At 29.6% G+C, this 23,117-nt stretch overlaps 1 protein-coding gene across 1 annotated transcript in view; it reads left to right on the top strand.

Annotated features, from left to right (window-relative positions):
* The window catches only part of LOC107064354 (uncharacterized), a 100,756-nt gene that overhangs the window by 66,947 nt on the left and 10,692 nt on the right, over nucleotides 1–23,117 (top strand). The window contains 2 exon segments of the mRNA XM_015316980.2: nucleotides 5,924–6,136; nucleotides 6,681–6,819. Coding sequence (XP_015172466.2) covers nucleotides 5,924–6,136; nucleotides 6,681–6,819 — 352 coding nt within the window.

Here is a 23,117-nt window from a genome sequence, read left to right as displayed (position 1 = left end):
ACTTGGAGCGTGGGAGTTCGACCTAAGTCCCCTCAACAACCCAGGGAAATCGAGATCACGTGCATAGCAAAAGCAAGACACCGTGTAGATCCCCGTAAGATCTTTCAAAGTGTAGTAGTATGTACAATCTTTCGCGTACTAAAGTGTTTCGCCCTGTTGTGTTGGTTGGTTATGTCCAACTTCCTTAATATTATCCTCTTTTTTCATTTTCTTTTTCTTTCCTTCTCTCTTTCTCTTTCTTCTTCAAAAAACAAATTATTCCCCTTATCTATAATCGTTTTTACGTAAACACAAACTTATATTGAACGTACCTTAATATGCACATGTAATCACACTTTCATTTTTTATTGTAGAAAATTTCGAAAAATATCAATCCACTTTTTTTCGTATCGAGAACAATTTAATGTGGACTATCTTTTATTAATATTATTTAAAAAAAATAAACAACACCATTAACGTGGATCTTTTTATTATGGTTGGTTGCTACGCGTTTTTGAATACTTATATTTATATTTTTTATTTTTTTATTTTTTATTTGAAATCTTATATAATAGAGTGTTTAGTATATGTTATGTTATGTTATGTTAATAGCATTTAGTTGCATATATACAAAACTTTTAACCCCTTTGATTGCAAATGCTCAAAAAAAAAAACAACAAAACCTGACAATAACGTTGACAATACAATTAAAAACACATAAACGATATACAATATAGTAATTTGTATAACATCTATGATTTAAAAAATAAAATAAAATAAAAATTATACAATGTGTACTAAAAAGAAAACGACAAAGGTAAAAGTTTGTCAATGACCTATCTATTACAAAAAAAAAAAAAGAAAAAGAAAAATTGTTAGATAATTGAACAAAAATTAAATGTCGAATGATTTAATATTCGTATGACTGATGTTCTATGTATCAGAACCAATGTATATATAATAACAATAATAATAATATGTATATTATTATTATTGATAAGAACTGAAAGTCAGTATTCGTCTGTAGGTATGTAGGTTGGCAAATGCGAATAAACGAACGATCGTGGGTAGTCTTTATCGAATCGACTTGTTATCTACGTTCTAATTGCAAGCTGTTACATGCTACGTTGTATCTAATATCTATATATGTGTGTATGTGTATATGTGTGTGGGTTCGTTTCATTGGACGTTCTAGATCGATGAAAAAAATAAAAGAAAAAAGTAAAAGAAAAAACGAAACAAAATTGAACGTAGAAGATTAGGACCTGGCTTTTGAAGTATCGAAAATCGTTCGCGGGGTTGTTGGTTTCATCTTTCTCTCTCTTACTCTGTTAATCTTTTTCTTTTTCTTTCTTTCTCCCTTTCGCGATTCTTTTATCTTTTCGTCACGCTCGATGCTCACGGCGGGCCGCCAACTCTCCGACTTCCTTTCTTTCGATAGACCGACACAGATAACGCTCGAAATATACGTTTTGCTCGCCTCGTTTACGAACGAAATTATCTTTCAACACACATTTTTTTTTCTGTTCTCTTACTTTAATATTAACTTCGTGTTACCCTCTATTTTTTGTCAATTAGAATAACCACACAGATAAAAATGTATATGAAGAGAATGTCAAGATTCACATGGTGATCGTTTGGTGAATGTCCGAAATATTAATGGATTGGAATGAACCCAAATATTCGGTCTTTCACTGACGTATTTGGCACGTATTGACATTTCACCATGTTAATCTTAACATTCTCCAATTACAATCTTTTACGATAAACATATATATAGGTACTATCATTCTATAAATGAATTATAGTTTTAGTAGTTTCAAAAGGAAAGTTACTTATTTTTCTATCGTTTGTATTCTCAACGAATAATACAGTATACTTCCGTAGAATAAATTAATAATATAACAGTATATAAAATGAGAAAGAAAAAAAGAAAGAAAGAAAGAAAGAAAAAAGCAATATCGAAACAGAAGAAATCGGTAGAAATGAAAACAACAATGTAATGCATATTGAGTTCAGCAAAAACCTTTCGAGTGCATCAGCTCGGCACGGCCATTCATGAATTTACATTTCTTTAATTTTTTTTTCTTCTTTTCTTGTTATTATTAACCAAAATTGATTGATGGTTATTTCAACCCTTACTTCACTATTGTATATATATGATATATACAACGTATAATTAATACAATTGCATCAATTGTTCCTTTACTGACCTCACCACTTATCTTAAGTTTCTTTGAATTTTTTTGAAACCATGTGAAAACTATTGACAAAGAGAACGTCAAATTATTCTAATGTATGTTTAAAATTATATTCTAGATTTTTATTTAAATTCTATATATTTTTTATCCCTCTTCTTCTTCTAATACCATACCTTTTACAACTATCCTTACAAAATTATTACATAAAGAAACTTAAACAGAGTAGAGAAAATGAAATGTTAGTCCTGGGTAATGATATAATGATACGAGTTAACGCGTTAATAGAAAATTCTTAGTTCGTTATGGGGTTTTACGGTAATAAATAATGATAGAACTCGCCGAACGTGCCAAAGTATCTTCGCGAAGGGAACAAAAAAAAAGAAGAAAAAAAGGAAATTATGGAGAAGTGTGTCCTGTATATGTGTGTATGTATGTGTGCATGATGGCCGGTCGATGAACCGGCTTAGAATTTCTCCTTTTCCCCCATTCAACTCCAACCAACCCCTTCACCCCTCTCTCCCTCCCTCCTTTTCCCGATTCGCGGTGTCGTTTTGTTGAATGCCGCGAACATACGTGGACAATGGTCCTCTAATGACGCATACTTTGACACGGTGCGTTAAAAGAGATGCGCTGTTCTCGGTGTCATTTGTTAGGAGGAGTTTTCTGTTGTCCCCCTCTCCATTCCTTTTCTCACCCCTTTTCAAAAAGGACGACAATATCCGTCATTTTTCATTGGATATCCTAATACGACCCGTTTGTTGTGTGTTTCCACGAAGAAAATAATTGTACAGAGAGAGAACTTTGATTATTTATCATCTATCGGGAAAGGGGAGGGGAGAGGGAGGGCTTTTCAACTATACACGCCTGCCGCTTTGCCATTAACATAAGATTTTTCTATAAAAAAATAAAAATACGCGACATTACGTATGCATTTATATATATGAGTATGAATGGTTTTGATCAACCGGTTTTGTATCATCGATTTTACGCGTACACTCATGTTCGATCATTTCTAAAAAAAAAATAAAAGAGAGAAAGAAAGAAAATAGATAATTTGTTTTGTTTATAACTTGAAGAGATGAAAATTAATCGTTTTTAAATATTACAATAATTTAAAAACTAATTAAACTAACTAAAAAATTAATTTAATTTTAATAATAAATAAAACTATTTTAGTAGCAATTGTTTTTTTTTGTATTATATATTTAAATTATAATATTTAAATTTTGAAATATAATTTATATTTTATTATAATATTAATATTTAAATATACATATTATTTTCTATCATTAATTATTAATTTAAAATAAAATAGTGGGAATTTTTAATATTTCCATAAAGTAGAAGGTACGATCTTCTGATTTTAACAAATATTTTTCATTCTGAAGTTGCAGTTATTAAAAAATAAGATTTTTTCTTATTAGAAAATCTGGAAAGAATGAGTTACGAAAGTGAGAGGATTCTGTATATTTTAATTAAACTGCTACCTTCTAAAGCAAGAAGTAATAATCACAAATCATGTATTTACTTAAATAATACACATATACATATATATACAGATAGAAACAAACTTAGTACACTTGGCTTACTTACTTCCTCGTACTGTTGTAGAAGAACTTTATGTAATAGGGAACGTTCGTTGTTGTTGTTGTTGTTGGTTTTGTTACTCCGACGATGTTGCTTTCACCCATGCTCGAATTTAGGTACGAAAGAATCGAATCGAACGAGAGCACAGAAAACGGCCGGTGCATTGGCCGAGAGGGAATCGAGTTCTCGCTTTCTAGAAGATTGTGTTTAGATCATCGTATTGCAAAGGGAAAGAAGAAATCAGTAGTAGTAGTTGAAAGGATAATCCAAGCTCGTGATATTATTCATGGTTCATCGACTTCAAGAATGTCGTATTCGATATCTCAATGATCGAATTGAACTCATTTGTAAACTTACACAATTGCGTATTAGTTTATGGGTTTATAAAGTAAGGTGTATACAAATTCCTTTTATTGTAATAATAAATATGCAATAAATGAACGATATTTATAGAATCTGTCATGTTTAATAACAAAATAATTTATTTTTCTTTATAATAATTTATAAATAATTATAATTATAAATTTAATATTACAATTAATATAATATAATATTATAATTAAAATAATATAATTAATATATTATAATAAATATATAATATTGTAATATTATATATTATTTATCATTTATTATTTTAAATTTATTTATTTTATTTTAAATTGAAATTTTCTACAATAATTTTAACTATTACACAATATTCTAAAAACCCTATAAAAAAGTATTTATTTTAAATAACAATACTCAACCATTCGTGGTGTTAGTTTTGAACTTATCATAAAAACTTTTTTTTTTTGTTGAAATGAAACGCAAACTGATATGTAATAAAAATATTTAATTTATAAATTTGGTAAAGTGTATTATGGATCATCCTGTATATGTATGTATATGTGTATGTATATACATATATATACATGCTTGTTAGATACAACATCGAGTTTCTTTGTTGACATCTCCGTTAGACTAGTCTCGTTTGATAATAAAACGTTGTTAAGTCTACACAAAGATGCAAGATGGTTTAAAATAACGAACAGTTGAATTTCTTAGATGTTTACACGTATTATTAACTTTGACGATCGATCATTTTTACATTACATCGTTTGTATCTTACATAACTTCTGTGGCTAGACAACACATCTAACAGCGATAATTCTTTAATCTCTCGTAATAATTCTATCGAAGAAAAGAGAAGAGTTACGAACACCAATGGTTGACGTAAATACTCAATTTAGACACCTTTCTATGATGGCTAAGATTATTATTGCATAGAATCGGTTGCATTTGAGAAAACTTTCAAAATAAAATATTCAACTTTTAAAATATAAGTGAAAGCAAACCTCCAACCGTTTTACACGAACTTCCTCGTCAGCCAAGCTATGATATTGTCATAATTCTATACCATGAATAAAATAATAATAATAATAAAAAAAAATAATGTTCGTTATTAATATTTCTTCTTTTTTTAAATTTAGATTTCAAATGAACAATATGAAATTGAAACAAATTATCATCTTTTTTACTTTTCCTTTTTATTCCAAATTATATTCACCACATAATCCAATAGTAACTAATAAACAAAAATATCTTTTTTTTTAAATAATTAATAATTAATTTAAATATATATATATTATATTTATATATGGTGAAATGGTCATACATACCAAATATGTCAATGAAAGTATGAACATTTGAATTTAATTTTATATATTACTATATTTTTATATATTATACTATTATATATATATTATTTTTATATTATTTATTATTATATTTTATAAATTAAATATATTAAATGATATATTAATTTTTTATACATTATACTATTATTTTTATATATTAATTTTTTATATATTATACTATTATTTTTATATATTAATTATATATTTTATATATTAAATAATAATAATTAGCATATTAAATGTTCGAACACATGTTCACACACAACACATTTGACATTCTCTAACTCGTACTTTCACAATAACACACATTTATATTAAAAAAAATGAATAAATAAATAAACAATGGAAACTTATTTAACTCTAATCATCATATAAACCATTAACAATAAATTCTAATTTGTAATTATCAATTATATATAAATATTTAATAATAAATACTATGATACTAATCGTACAATTTTCTTTGTCTATCATTTGCAGGGGCAAATATGCGACGGTGAGAAGATGCCGAGAAAGATCGAGCGGTAGGCAATGGGCCGCAAAGTTTCTAAGGAAAAGACGACGTGCTCAGGAATTGAGGGCGGAGGCACTTCACGAGGTCGCGGTGCTGGATGCCGCTGCTCACTGTTCTCGTCTCGTTTCCCTCCACCAGGTCTTTGAGACCAATACCGAGATGGTTCTCGTCTTGGAATTGTAAGTTTCTTCTTAGTGTGTACTTTCACATACTGGACTTTAACTTCTAACTGTACCTTCTTCTCTCTATTAAAGCATCCTCGTCGTCGTGCGGTTATTTCTTTTTGTCTTATTCTATCTGTCTATCTTTTTCTTTCTAGTTTTTATTTCTTTGATAATAATTCTATACACATTATAAACTGGCTCGTATACGCGTCTCTTACATTATTACATTGTGCAACAATAACTTCTAATGCAATCATATATATATATATTTAGTATTACATAACGAACGTTACCAATTTATGATACCTTTGTATATATAATGATGTAATATGAATATTTCGTAGTATTAACTTTCTAAATAGCACGTGCACGATTCTCGCGTACGTATTCGTATATCGTTATCCGTTTCATTGATCGATTTTCTTCAAATATTTTTTCAAATTCGTAATACTATATTGTGGATATATTTTATTATTATTATTGTAACCATTGTCAAATAGAATTATTAAATTGTTGATAGCTTTATTTCTTTTGTTTTGTATCGTTCGAATTTTTATAGAGCACCTGGAGGTGAATTGCAAATGATATTGGACAGAGATGAGGTACCAGAAGAACGACAAGTGGCAAGATTATTGAAACAGATTTTAGATGGTATCGCATTCTTGCATTCTCTCAACGTAGCACACTTGGATATCAAGGTGAGTTTATCTTTAAAAAATATATTATTTTATACATTAAAATCATATCGATATATTTGTTCGTAAGATAAATGATTTAGTTCATATTTACATTAAACGTGTGGCTAAGGGAATTGTCTTAGTAATTTCTAGTAAAATAAAAAAATAGAGTACAACGCGATGATAACAAAGAGAAATAGAGAGAAAGGGGGGAGTTTGTAAGAAAAAAAAAAAGAAGATAAACATTTTTCGTGTATAATATCTCGAAAGTGGTGACTTTAGGTGAGAAAGGGTGAGAGGGGTGTTGGTAAGAGAAGGGGATAGAAAATTTAGCGCACCTCGTTTCGTACGAAGCTTATCTCTATCTTAGCGTTCCGTTAAAAATAAACATGGCACGACGATAACGGTGTAAAGGAGGTAACAACGACGACAATCTTCTTACGGTTGGTGCAAATAAAACGTTATCTCGCGATATTCCTGTGAGTGTAAAAGTCGCGAAGTTTGTCTGATTGTGAAAGGACAAAAACTCGCGTGAAATTGTTGGAAGTAGTGGTGTTGGCATTTGGCAAAATGCCGTAAGGAATGCGAGTATGCGTTTGATGATTACGATGGTATATGTTGTACTTCAAATTCCTTTGCAACAGTGTCCTTTATTATAATCGTTGTGCCGTTGAGAATTGACAAAATAAGTAAAAAAATAGAGGAAGAGAAAAGAGAGATTCTTTGGCACGAAGTAATCGAATTAATATAAGTCTTTCCTAAGAGAATTAACAACGTGTGCGTTCAATCTACCTGTTCCGCATGTTGGACTCCGATACCAACGACCTACATAGATCGTCGTTATGTAAACACCTTCTTCTTTTGCCAAAAGTCAATGCGTTCGCGCGATGCATTCTATGATACTACCGGCTGTTCGTTTAATGATTATATAAACCACCCACACATAAACACATTTATATATATATATAGATATATGTATTGTGAATCTTATGAGAATTTGTTTTACGTCTCAATGCACTCTTATTATTAAGCTTTCACGGAAATTAATTTCTATTCGAGTAGCTTTAAATTGCTTTACAGTATAATATATGTATATACATTGGTATATTATACTTACGGTGACCATTATTTCTAGATAAAAAAATATAATAGGAGTTATGTGAAATTATTTCATTGTATTGCGAGACGTATCCTACTTTTTTGTTATGTAACTTTTTAAAATCTAATACGATTTTATTTTAATATTATAAATTAGTATTATTATAATATTATAAATATTTCATTTTCATTTTAATATTATAAATTATTATTAATATAATCTTATAAATATTTAATTTGGATTTTTAAATGTTCCTTGAATTCAATAAATATAATTCACGTTGCAATTGTATTTTGTAATTAAAAATAATTTCGTTGTTTTTTAATCTTTAGTTGCTGCCAAAAAAATTTAACACAAAACAAACTTACCCTCTTTTGCAAATGCATTAAAAACTACAAGCTTTTTTTAATCATACAAGCGATATTTTATTAAATGCAATTTTCATTACATTAAAAATGCAGTAATTTAATTCTTTTGTAAATAATTATATAGCACCTTAAAATAAAATGAAAATAATCTCTGTAACCGTACCATACGACACGACTGATGGTTTCTTTGACAATTCGAGAAAAAAAAAGATAATCTTAAAAGATTAGAAGACATTTGAACAAATCTGTCCTTTCTCGTAGGAACGATACACGACGACGGGTCTTTCTTAAAAAAGATTAACGAACGTATATATTTACGAACAACGATAGTGCGAACACGTGCCGACAGAAAGAAGAGAAAAGGGAAAGGGGAAAGGGGAATTTGTAAATTCAGAGACTCGTGTTGGTTAAGGAATTCTCGAACAAGATACTCGTCTCTATGGGGTGTTTCTTAGCAGAAAATATTTTTGTAGCCAACGTCGAGGGAGTCGTTTCTACCATCTCGGAAAAGAATTTTTTTTTTTCACAAAAATAAAATCCCTTTTCTTTCTTACTATATATATATATAAACGTATGTGTGCTTATTTATATGATTTTTTCATCGATAAAATTCTTTTAAAAAAAATATCTTATCTCACGATTCGTTCGTATTTTTCAATAAAATGTAATCGTGATTGTATATTTTCTATTATTAAAAAACATCTTTACTCTCTCAGCGATTTATATTTCGACTTGTCAATAAAAAGTCGTTTTATATTATCATTTATCATCATTGATCCGTGGCCTTGTCGGTGAAATTCCCGGTTGAACGAGTCTGCAATTATACGCTCGCGAACGTGAATTCTTGACAATAATATATATATATATATAAACTTTAGACGGGTGTGTAAAATTGAGCCGCGTGCCCCGCGTCCCATTTGAAAGAAATAATACCCTAAAAAAAATATATATATCTATATATAAAGAAAGAAAATCGATCGGAAGACAACCGTCACTATTTGCAAGTATTAAGTCGATTAGTCGATTATATTCGAATCGAGGAGAACGACGAAACGTTAAAGTTCTTTTTATTGATGATAATAAAAAAAAGGTTTGGTCATTTAATTTCTAATATTTACGATAAATAAAAACCAATAAAAAAATATATTTTTATATTTATATTTAAACGTGCTATGCACGTCGTAATTCAATGGCACAGAAACAAAAACTACGTGCGTGGCACGCACGACGGAAAATTCTTCGACACCGCAAGTGATTTAAAGGAACCATTTTCGCTTTTTGAAATAAAATTATAAAAGAAATAAAAATAAGAAAAAGTAAGTTAGAGAGAGAGAAACGATTTGTGATAAGAGATTTGTATGAAATTAGCAAAATTATTCGCGTAGGTATTAAACTCATACGTGTATGTGTGTAATAGTAGTATTTATCGATTATCGAAGTGATCGGTATGGGTGAACCAAGGAGAACGAGTATTAATAAAATATTCTATTAGATGAGAGAGAGAGAAAGATGACAATGATAAAGATGAAGAATATGAAGTAAAAGATTAAATATATCGTCATATACACACACATACATACATACATATATCTCGTACATTTACATATTTTACTCTTCCTCTTTGGTTTCTTCTTTTTCTTCTATTTCTTCTACTTCTTCTTCTTCTTCAACTTCTATTTCTTCATTGTCTTCCTCCAACACGACGGAAAGATTACCACCAACACCAAACCACCAACTCGTGGTTATGCAACGATCTATCTCGTGCATTCTCGTCTTTTGTGAAAATCGTGCGAATAATTTGTCGAGACACAGTTACTGAGGCAAATCGAAAAATATTACCAGAAGATGACGTATTTCGAATAGGGTTGTCAACAGTATCATATTTTCCCCATCCTCATGACACTTATTCCGTCTCTTAAGTTTTATTTAATAATTTATTCTAGAAGGAAGAATGTAATAAAATAAATATTACTCTTTCGTTTAAAAAAACTAAAAGAAAAAAATCATTTTATATTTATTCTTTTACAACATTTAATTTTTTTTTTGTAACTAAAACTCAACTCATATATAAATATTTTATGCATATAAGAAATTAAATAGTTAAATTATTATTTCGTCGTATAAAATAATAATTTATCTTTACACTTGGATATATTTTATGCTAATCCTTCAAACGAGTATTCAAATGTTGTTAACCCTAATCTTGAAAGGAAAGTGTGTGTATCCGTGCAGAGATATAATGTCAGAATAGAAAGAGAGGAAAAAAAGAAAAATAAAAAGATCGGTACGTGATGAAATGTTTTAATAAAATAGACTTAGGAAAATAAGGCTAAGAAAATGTTTGTCAGACATTTACATAAAATTTCAAAGAATACGTAAGAGAAGTTATTATTTGAAGACTTTCCATACGATATTTCAATCTTTCATAACGATATCATCGTAATATTAAAAGTCATACCAAACTTTTTTATGTTTCATCATAATTTTTTTGTATTTTTTTCTACCTCGTAAAAATTGAAAGAAAGTTTCTTTGTATTGAATAAAAGCAAAACAACGACGTAATCCTCCATATACCGGTTCGCAACGACCTTTGTCATACTTTATCAGCTATTCAACGAATGTTCGATAAGGAACGGTGCGAGAGTTTATCTAGATACGATAAGATAACACGCTTGTTACTTTGAGAGATATGTGAATAATCTCGATGCACACGTTGAAAAAGAGAGAGAAGTTCTCGCGTAATTTTGCAATCTTTCAAACGAGCTTTATTTTTATTTTTCTTGTCTTACATCGGTATGAAGTCTTCTTCAATATTTTAACATTATATTAATAATATTAGATGACAAAAAATATTCGTAAGAGAGATTAAACATAACCTAAAAAATTATTAACCGAATAAAAAAAATATAATATATAAACTTTTGATTTACAAATATGTATATGTATATGTATATATACGTATACATACTTGCATATATACTTATAACGCAGGTGCGATGTCGTTCCATTAGCGTATTCTATAAATAAGCGATCTCCACGTACTTGATGATGCCGGGTACTTTAAGCATCGAGTAAAATATTATTCCTTACATGAGAAGGCACTTACAATGTTTTGGATAAACTCGTGAAGTCTAGACGACAACGACCAGCTTTTACGTGGATCAGGATATCGTCTTGGTTCACAGGTGAGATACTCTATCTCTTTCTTTCTTTCTATCCCTTTTATTTTTCTTTACACTGTGACAAAGAGATAGAAAGAAAGAGAGAGAAAGAAATATATTACCTATCTCACGATTAATCCTTTTTATTATCTTTCTTCTTTTATTTTTGTTTTTGTTTTTGTTTGCAATACTCGTACGTGGGTCTCTTCTTCTTCTTCTTCTTCTTCTTCTTCTTCTTTTTATTCTGATAAAATTTGAGAAATCGTAAATCTTTTAAGACGTCTCAACGTAGGAGGAAATGCTTTTCATAACATACAACGTACTCGCATACCTTGTATCCCTGTAAGACGATTTTAGATGGTGAAATATAGCTTAGACAATTAGGGAATACCACGTGTCAAATGCTCCATCCCATCCTGGCAAGGATCGTATCAACAAGAGGCCACTTAAGCTCGTACTAGTCCGCTTACGTTCCGTGATATTTGTCAAAAGTGCGAACACCGGAGCACAACCGTGTTAAAGGAATTTCAATCGTCCGTTCCCTTTCACCGCACCACTTGTGTTCTCTCTTTTTCTTTTTTTCTGTTCTTTTTCTCTTTCTCGCACAGCTCTTAATCTGCAACTTCATTTGCGAGCGCGAAAGTGCAAATGCATAAACAAGCGAGCTCGGAATTCCGCTCATATTTTGAAAGAATACTTTGAATAGTCGGCCAATGGATTTAATTTACCGTTGCGTGCACGTCCATCACGAACATGATGATCATTCCCTTTTTTGCCATTTTTGTTTTCCTTTTTTTATTATTTTCTTTCTTTTGGTATTATCAGAGCTGATTTTCTTCGAGGATGTGTATATAACATCTTTGTAAATTGATTTGGTTTTTAGTGTCAAATTATTTTCTATTTCATTTTTATTGTATTCTTAAAACAAATCATTTATAATTTTATATATATGAGATATATATTTTTCATATATAATTAATTTATTTTTAAAAATATATTTATACAAAGATAATTAAATTAACAGTCGTTTGCATTTCTAATACAATTCTTTAAAGACACCACTTTAAGATTTTTATATTTTTTTTTTTTTAAGTAATATTATTTTATTTTTTTATTATTTTAACATTGTCAAATAATATTTGTATTATTTTTCCTTCTTTTAATATTTTTCTTTTTTTTTGTATTATTAGAGCCGTTTTTCTTCGAGAATATATATGTAACAACTTAGTAAACCGATTTGATTTTTAGTGTCAAATTATTTTCCCTATTTCATTTTTATCGTATGATTAAAACAAAATTATTTATTTTTTTAAATATATAAAATATATATAAAGATATATATATATATATATATTTATTATATTGTAAACATCTAATCTAATATATTTTAATACAGAGATAATTAAATTAAAGATTTTAATGATGTTTGCCTTTCTAATACAATTTTTTAAAAGACTTATCATTAAGATTCTTCTATTTTTTTTTTTAATCAGTATTACTTTGTTTTTTTATAACATTTTTTTATCAACATTGTTCAATAATAATTGTATTAATTTTCACATTCTAACAAAATAAAATTAATTAATTATTTATCAAGAAAAAGAATAATCTGATTATGACGAAACGTAAAGAGGATTATTATCGTTTCACTCTAATCGTTAATTAAGACGAAGAAGAAGAAAAAGAAGAATAAGAATAAAAAGAAAAGGGTTGAAAAACGAAGGAATGAATTTAACGAGCCAACTGACACGGTACTCCGGTTCGATCTTAAAATAACATCGCGCCACGAATTTGCTCGATATGTCTGACCCAAATATAGATTTCGCGGTTATGAATGGAAAAATGCACGCACGAATTCTTTGGCACACTTCCAAGAAAGTAGAGTCTTCCTTGGCCTAAGCCCATGATACCATAAGTGAGAAAGAAAGAGACAGAGAGAGAAAGAGAGAGAGCTCATGGCGCCGTACTTTGAAAATCGTTTTCACATTTTCTTTTTTTCTTTTTTTTCACGTTGATTATTATTTGTTTCCATTAATTTTTAAATCGAAAAATTCTTATTTTTTTTTCCTTTTGCATATTTACGAGCGATAATCACATCTCGTAAGGTGTGAGTGAGCGCGAACGAACAAATCGTTAAACCTAATCAGGCTCGTTGCCATAAACGCGACAAACAAGTCGATACAACGCGTTGATACTTTGCAATTTCCTGTATTAACTTGTTGCATAGCGATCACACGGTACGCGCGACGTGTTCGACTACAACGACGCATCGTGTTGTAATTTGATGGTTGAAAAACTGGTCGTCAAGATCGTGTGCTACTCCTAAGTCCTAAAGTTTTTCATTCTTTTCTTTTTCTTTTTTTTTTCTTTTTTTCTTTCGTTTATGTACTTTCTTTTTATATATTTTTTTCTCTTTAACTTCAAGTAACTGTTTCGTATATTACCGTAAATTAAACAAAAATTCAATATATCATCGAATATTATTATTTTCGTAAAATATTATTGTTGTAACCATATTATTAACTATAATTACTAAGGAGAAACAAAAATTAGAAATCGAAAGTCACGTGACCGGTTTGAATAAATTAAAATATTTAATAAATATTAAATAAAACTATAATAAGAGAGATATTATAAAGAGGGTAATGATGAAAGAAATAAAAGTAGAAGTCACGAGAGTTGTACTCACGATAGAAGTTATACTTGTTGGAATGCAGTTGTCGTGAACTCGAAAATAGAAGAACGAACACTGACGGTGATCGATCATTCTCTTCTCTCTCTCTTTCTATCTCTTTATTTCTCTCTTTCTCTTGGCCCAATAAAAGCCAACTAAGCTGGCGCCAAATAGCCAGCACCCACTTTTCTATTTATCCTCGTACGATTTATCATCGAGTACGCAATTGCGTGGGAGTATGTGATCCGATGAAAATTCTAAACTAACGTTTCTCTCCCTTTCTCTTTCTTTCTCACTCTCTCTTTTTCTCTTTCTCTCTATCTTTCTCTTTTCCCATTATCGTAATCGCTAACTTTTTCTTTTCACTTTTGACCGTAGCGATTAAGGTCGATTTAATCGACCCTATGATCGGTCGATTACAAAGGATGGAAAAGAAAATAACAGAAATGGAAAGGAAAAGAGGACGGGGAGAAGGAGTTGGAGATCAAAAGGGAAATGACCTCGAAAAAATTCTATTATCACGAAGTATCGTGACTAATTTAACGATCTGCGTTAATTTAAGTTTCATCGAACGCGTTACCAACGATATATTATATTATTCAAGGGTTAGCAAGATGAATGATGAGTATTAAAAACATTTATGGGTTATTATTCATGCTTCTATACTCAAGAGTAGGTATATATATAAAAAGAAAGAAAAAAGTTGTAAAGGGAATAAGTAAAGGAAAACAAAATAAAAAATAAAATGTCTTAAGTGCTTTTTCTAAGAACGAGAAGAACACTCTTTCATGGTGACTTTTATCAATGAACTCTTCGTTTTCCTTCCCTCCTCTTCCCTTTCCTTTCCTTCACAGCACAAAACGTCATCGTTTACTAAGAATCTCCTCCTTCCTTACGTTATACCAAGTTTTCCTGATCGATATTAAATCCGTGTTCGTTCGTTCGTTCATTAAGTACGCTAGTAGTGAATGCAATGCAATGCCAGATCCAATCGATTCATCGAATTCGAGTCAATGAAACGACAAACTGCAACGCAATGCAACGTGTACGTTTTAAAGGAATATAAGCTATTACGTTTTTATTGGAAAAATGCCAGAGTTTAATAGTATTATAATCACCGACACGTTCAAAGCTAATACTTTATTTTATATATATAAAATAATAAAAGAAAAAGTTTAGAATATTACGGTAATTTATTTTTAATTTAAATTCTTAGAAATTATTGTATATTATTATTATTTTACTTTATTAACAATAGTTATAAATTATTGGGTTGGCAAGTAAACGATTGCGGATTTTGTTGATAGGTGGCCTTTTAAAATCAGCAATGACTTAGTTGCCAACTTAATATATTACATTATATTATGTTTTTTAGTATAATTGTTTGTCTGCGATAACCATCGAAACTATTTAACCGATTTAAATAAAAATTTATTTATTTTATTTGATTGTCTTTAACTTAAAAGATAGAGTATTTATAATAATTTATTGTCAATTTAGGGATTTATTATTTAAGGTTATCTTAGTAACTTGGTTCTGGTAATATACAAAATAGATGGTGTTACATTATAATTTATGAATTTGAATTTGTTAAGGTTACAAGTTTCTTTTCCTATGGTCTTTTTAAAAACAAATTGAATTTTAGTTAAGAAAATGCATTATTTCATTTTGACAAATATTAAACAAAAATACAAAACAAATTATGTGTGCAGAAATAGTAGTTTTCTTTTCCTCATTTTATAGGTTTTAAGAACTAATCAATTTTGAAAGAGGTTTAGGTATATATTATGTTATGGTTTCAATATACAGAATTTTCTCTGGCATTCTATAGAAATTCTAATAAGTAACATGGTTTCTTTTGAATATTGTTTGGTTAATCTATGGAATACCAAAATGTTTTTGATCAATCTAGAATATATGCTTCAATGGGGTATGTCCTACCCTACTCAAGTTTTGTCAGGATTTTTTTTCAATATTTTTCTAAATATTTTTTTTTCATGACAACGCCTTTTTCAGTTTATTTCTTTAAGGTTTGCTTTGAGGTATTTTTAAGATTTGTTTCATTGATACGAACTTTAAAAATAACTTCCTTTCCTTTGTACTTTAAACATAACCAACTATAGCATATATTTTAGATTGATCAAAACCTTCTAGGTATTCTATACAATATCCGGATTATCTACATATATATATACATATATATATATATATATATATATATATATATATATATATATATATATGTATATATTATTACGTCACAATAGTCTTACATAATAATCAGATATCTATTGGAATAAAAATTTAATGTAAATCTATTTTGAATAATATAAGTTAGAAGAAAAAGAAAAAAAATAATAACGAAAAGAAAAAAAATTGGTTTATCGAAAATTGCGCTGAATTATATTTAAATAAAAAAAATAATAATAATAATAAAGAGAATGAATAAAGGCATCGGTTGTGGTCTAAAAGAGAACAAGGAAATTTTACGCGCGCGTAAGACGATAGTAGTCTCAACGCGAATGTGCAAGGAATTAATCAGCGTACTTTTATAGCGTGTAAATCAAATGCAGCAGAAGCACACTGCACACACTCGACGGCAGAACGCACGGTCCGCAAGCGGACCCGAACGACTCTTTATCGCTCATTCTTCCGAACTTTATTACAGTCATGCTGTGTTCGTCCGCGCTTACGCGTACAGATATATATACATATATACATATGTATGTTAACATATATATAGAAGGAGAGAAAGAGAAAAAGATAGTTTGTAAGGCACGCAACACGAACAACCAGGGTCGCTGGTTTCCCCCTTTTCTCTCGGCCGCCGGAAGTTTCAATGAACGCAAGAGACGGATCCTCATAAATTCGTTGGCCAATGGCTAAAAAGCGTCCTCCCTTTGAATCTTATTTTTCGCGCGTCCCTTTTCCGTCCCAACGGGTGTTGCTTTGTTCCTTAAATATCCTCCCTTTTTGAAAAAAATATTTTTAAAAATAAAAAACGTTATTGACCGGTGGATAAATATTTAATAAATAATATAATATAAAATATAATAATAAAAATAAAAAGTAAATATTATAAATAATTTTAAATTAATTCTTTATTAAATTATATAAAATATTATATGTAATATTATATTAATAATACATTTCTATTATAATTTTTATTATACTGTATTATATTTTTATATACTGTACTACTATACTATTAGTAGTATAGTAGTACTATACTACACACATTATAATAAATATTATTTAAATTTACATTATTTATGCATATTATATTAATATTTATTAATATTATATTATATTAATATTATTAATATTATATTAATATTTATTATTATTATATAATATTATTATCTGTAAATATAATTAAATATAATAATATTATATAATAAATTATATAATAAATATTATTGAAGGAATAAAAAATAAAAGATACAAAGAGAGAGAGTAAGCGATAATGCGTTTCTTATAAATTAATAATTAATTATTTAAATATATATTTAGTATAAAAAAAAAAAGGAGGGGAAATGAAAAAAATAGATATAGTTACGTCATACGTATATAGTAATAAGAATGTCTAATATGCGACGCATGTTTTGGTAACGATCTCTTTGATAACATAACCCGAACGATAAAACGCATTCGTACGAATTACCCGGTATTATAAGCTTATCAATTTCTTAGACATTTAGCAAAGGTACGTGTTTCTGTACACGTACGTAAACATTAGTTTCTACACAATTTTTTAATACAAATGTATCCAATGACAAAATAAGAATAAAATATAATTTGAATGAAGTATTTTTGTTTGTCCTATCTCGTATTTTTTTCGTTACTTCAGAAATGTTCTTCAAACGTTAACTAATCATCGGGTTAGGGAGGGTGGGTAGGAAGGAAGAGAGTACGTGTATTATTTATTATTGCATGAAAAAAAATAAAATTCTTACTTTACCAAAGGATCGTGAGAATCGTCTCGACCTCTATGTTGTCTCTTTTTTTTTTTTCTTTTTTTTTTTCCATCTTGTTCGCGCGTTCTCTCAGAAGGATGAACGGCCTTACGAACGATTTAACGAGTCATGTCCTTCCTGCATACATTTTTTGCAACACGGCATTCGTATTCGAGTGTGTTAATAGTAATAGTATTAGTAGTAGTAGTAGTAGTTGTTGTTGTTGTGGTGGTAGTGATGATGATGATGATGATGATGATGATGATGATGATGATGATGATGATGATGATGATGGTAGTTGTAATACCCATCGAAGCCGACGAGCTTGAGAAGAACAGCTCGTACACCTGTTCAATCGATCGTATAGAAGAAAAGAAAGACGAAAGATAGGTTCGATCGTTCGAAAGAAGAAGAGAATTAATCGAAGTCATCATCGATCGAAGAAACTTGCGTTCAAAGAATATTCAAGCTTTGAAATTTCGATCGTAGGTTGTGTGTTGTTCACCACCTACTACTATACGTTCATATGCATGTTGTTGTTGGTTGGTTGAGTTGGATTCATCTATCGAATGACTTGTTTCTTAACGTTCTTAATAATGATAATAATAATAAAATAAATCATTTATCGAAGGGGGAGAAAGATACCTTTTGTATGAATAGAAAAATAAAAATATGATTATACGATTGATAGTAAATAATATATCTAATAATATTTTATCTTTCTAATGGTACAAATTAAAACTTTGTGAAAATAAAAATAATACGATATTCACGATAATATAACTTTTGTGTTAAGATTTGTACACAAAATGTCTTTTTAATAAACTCATTTATCATTTATTAATATTAATATATTATATAATTAAATAACAAAATTTGATTTATGTCAATAACGTTATTTCAATTTATCCCAATTTAACCCAAAACGGAACATTTTAGTTTCATAGAAAATAAATATAAATTAAAATTTGAATAAATAAATAAATTAATAATTCTATAAAGGTAATATTAAATATTTAAAAAAATCGTTCGTTACAAAATAGTCATAATTTTCGTTCGTAATCGATAACCACTACACCCACGCATATCATCATGGTTTAACGTTAAGGAGCGACGAACGTTTGAGAAACGCATGTCTTCTGACATCTCTGACGTATGAACTTCGTAATGGTTAATTATGGAAATGTCTTCGTTCCTTATTGAGCGACTTCCGGAACTCGAATTGCACTGTGATCCCAAATTGATACCTACGCATTATCGTATTTTACGTTACATATTTAAGTACATATATATGTACTTATATCTACGCTTTTATTCGAAAAATTTGCCAACTGTTAAATGCATTTATTTTCAATATCGTTAACGTTGAACATAACAAGGATGCATTGCGTTTTTTTTTTTTTTTAAGAAAAATTCTCTAAATTCTTTCTTCTTTAAATAAAACAAAAAACATTTAATTATAGAACAAACTTGTATCAAAATATATCACTCAAAATTATTATTTATTAGTACGAAATTTTGATTAAGTATTTTTACGATTATATTTGAACATTTCGTGCTTAATGACATATCAAAAGTTTCCTTTTTTTGTTGTTGTTGTTGTTATTCTATAGTGTTTCGATTTGAGCTTATTTTAGAAGAATTAAAATATAAAAAGAAATTGTACATAAGTCCCCGTAGTTGAAAAAGAACTTTAACGACGCACTTTTGAATCGAAGCTCGTTGTCGCTCCTTTTTAAATCATTATTCGCAGCTCGTCGAGCTCATCGTAACGTAGTCCGGTCACGTTCGACTCGTAACTCGGTATAACGAAACGTAACACACAAATCCCACAGAGTAAAACGTCCACATATATATAAAATATATACATATATATATATATAAAGATATATACAATCGTATTACTTCGCGATTCTTCCCCGTTTATTCTACGCCGTTTCTTATTTCTCAACTAACGCGTACTATAGAACTAATATAAAGACTTTTTTTTCGAAAGGAAAATCGTATGTGTAAGAGATTTGATATAACGTGAAAGTGTTCAGACACGTATGAGGTTGAGTAAAGTGGGGGTGAGGGTAAAGGGAGGTAAGAAGTCTAGTTGAGATGTTTGTTGTGTTATGTTGTGCCGATCGTGTTGGATAAGCGAAGTAGTTGAAAGTCAAGATGACGGAAATAAGAGTCACGCATGCGATGACTACTACCCCTTTGATAAACATGAAAAGGAAGTCTTTCTCTCCTAGCCAAGAAAAGATGGCCAATCATCAATAAGTTAAGAACTCGAGAAACGGAAATTTAAATCACGTGCGTGTATTATATTTATTTTTGGTCTTCCCCCATAAACAATGAATGGTGTCGATTTTTTAAATAAATATAAAAACATATTATTGAATTAAAAATATTTTAAATAAAATAAATTTAATATAACAACAATTTATATAAATTTAATTTATATTTATATTTGATATATAAATATAAATTATATTTGATGTATATAATTATATTTATATTAATTATTCAAAAAGTTATTATATACTAAGAATTATAATAGTTGATTAATTAATATAGGATTCAAACAATTGAATTATTTTATAATACAAATCATCAAATGAATATTTTGAATTCTTTGTCTTATTGTTAGTACCACTTTCATAATTGCCATCATAACATATGTGTACATACAACATTTTTATTATATACATCTATCGTTTTATTCTTTTTTTTCTCTTTATTTCGCTTTCTTTTTTATACCTTTTGATGTGTGAGAGATCGAAATGAAAGCTTGCTTCCCCCTACATACATATATATATTGTTTGAATCAACGAATTGTTTCTCGACCGCCTATAGTGATTCCAATCCAATGTTTTCGACGGTCCGAGAAATGAAGTGCTCTTTTCGAATAAGTACAGTTACGTATAAAGATGTATTTCAAAAGGAGAGGAGAGAGAACGAATGAAAAAAAAAAAAAAAACAAAGAAAAATAAGAAGAAAGAGAGATGCATAAAAATAATTGCATACAACACAACAGACCAATAAAGTAACTGTATACTAAATTAATTCGATGGCACGTATATAAACGAAAAGTTAAATATATGAAACACACACGCCGAAAGGATATAATGTGTTATTCTGTTGAAATTGTTAATAATGTATAAATCGTCGATTTATATTTCATTACAATTTACTCGTGTTTTTACATTACCATTTATGCATATACATATATACATGTGTATATATAATAACTCCTTAACAATTCCATAAATGAATAAAACACATCTTCACGTTGTACGAAAATGAAGATTAAAAAGTGATAGGGGGGTAGGGGTTGTCCATTTAATTATCAATACACATCGGGAAAGATTTTTTTGAAACGAAATGAAACGATTTCATCGAGTAAGATCATTAAGAAACGATTCATCCGAGTATATCCTGTTTTAATCGATCTAAAGAAGAGGAGGAGGTGGAGAAGGGAAGGGGTGGGGAAATGATCGTCTTCCTCGATCAACGAACATAACTCTGACGCGCACGTATCTCACAAAAAAAGAAACGAGATGATAAAAAAAAGAAAAAGAAATAATAAAAGAAAGGGTATGAATAAAGGTGTGGTGTGTGTGAGGGGCGGTGAAAGAAGGGAAGTGGAGAACGGGGGATGAGATGGAAGAAAAAAAACGAATAAAAGAAAAGAAGAAGAAGAAGAAGTACAAGGAGAAAGAGATGCAAGGTTAAAAGCGAAAAAGTAACCGAAGCATGAGCTCGCGGCACGATTAATTGGCTCGATTACTTGGTGGGCGCGCATGCGAATCCTTGCTTATTAAATGCGTTTAATTAAGTCGCACGGTACTACGTCGGACTGCGTAATGATCGTTGAAAGCCCTCTACCACTACCACCACCACCACCACCACCACCAACATCACCACCAACATCACCACCATCAACTCTTTTCTCTTCTCTTCTTTCTTCTTTCTTCTTTTACCCTTTACATTTATTTTCTTTTCATTTATTTCTATTTTATCGCGACGAGTAGTTGTAGTGGGTTTACGGGTTCTGGGCTTCTTCTTGTCGGAGAAACGGACAAACGTGTGTGTTGTGTTGTGTTGGTTGTACGCATTTTACCTACGACAGCTGCGATACCGTTTTGCATCGATATCTATATATATATGCTAGTTTGTAGCCCACCACGCGTTACTGTGGCTCATGTGAACCAAAATATGATGTATTGATAATGGTTAGGTTATGTTGTTCAAATATTTCGCGCGCTCACCGAAATCTATGGCTAACAGATGGCGCTGATCTTACATGTATCTTTTTCTTTGTTTTTAAATTAATTAATTATTTTATAAATAAATTAATGTAATAAAAACCTAGCTGTATGCGAATGCAACGTTGTGTTAAAATTCAAAACAATCAGTAAAGTACTTTTGGAGATTACACACAAACAAACATATACATTATCACCATATACGTTATTCGCATTCATAAATATTTAAATAACATTAGGAAAGAATAAGAAATAATATTGATGGATAACCATACGTCGTTCTTGATGCACATTTTCTTAAAGCCCAAGGATCCGTCGTCCATTGCAGTAAAAGAAGGGTTGGGAGGGGAAGGGGAGTAAAAAGTAAGAAGTATAGTGATCGTTGAGTTTCCTACGCGGTCGTCTTTGATAAAAGTGTGAAATGAATCGTCGAACGTCTGGCGCCAGAGGTATATAATATGTAGCGTGGGAGAGAGAGAGGAGAGTAAGAGAAGGGTTCTTTTTCTTTCTCTCTCTCTCTCTCTCTCTCTCTTTTTCTTTCTTTCTCTCTCTATTTCTCTTTCTGTTTTTGCAGTGATACGGTGTATGAAGTTTCAGCGTTGCGAAAGGAAATCGTGCGTTTCGTGACGAGTATCACGCGGGAAATGGCCTTATGCATATATATATATGTTTGTGTGTTGTTATTATATATGCGTATAAATGCGTATATATGTAAATAGATAATGTTTGATATGATTATACGTCACAACAACATTTTATATATCATTCGAATTTTTCATTTCACGAGAGAAACAATACTTTCTTT

Source organism: Polistes dominula, unplaced genomic scaffold (genome assembly GCF_049000335.1).
Source record: "Polistes dominula isolate Pdom_NZ unplaced genomic scaffold, Pdom_raw_medaka contig_77, whole genome shotgun sequence".
In the NCBI taxonomy this organism is placed as follows: domain Eukaryota; kingdom Metazoa; phylum Arthropoda; class Insecta; order Hymenoptera; family Vespidae; genus Polistes; species Polistes dominula.
The sequence above is the reverse complement of the archived record's forward strand: the minus strand, read 5'-3'. Positions and strand labels throughout refer to the sequence as shown.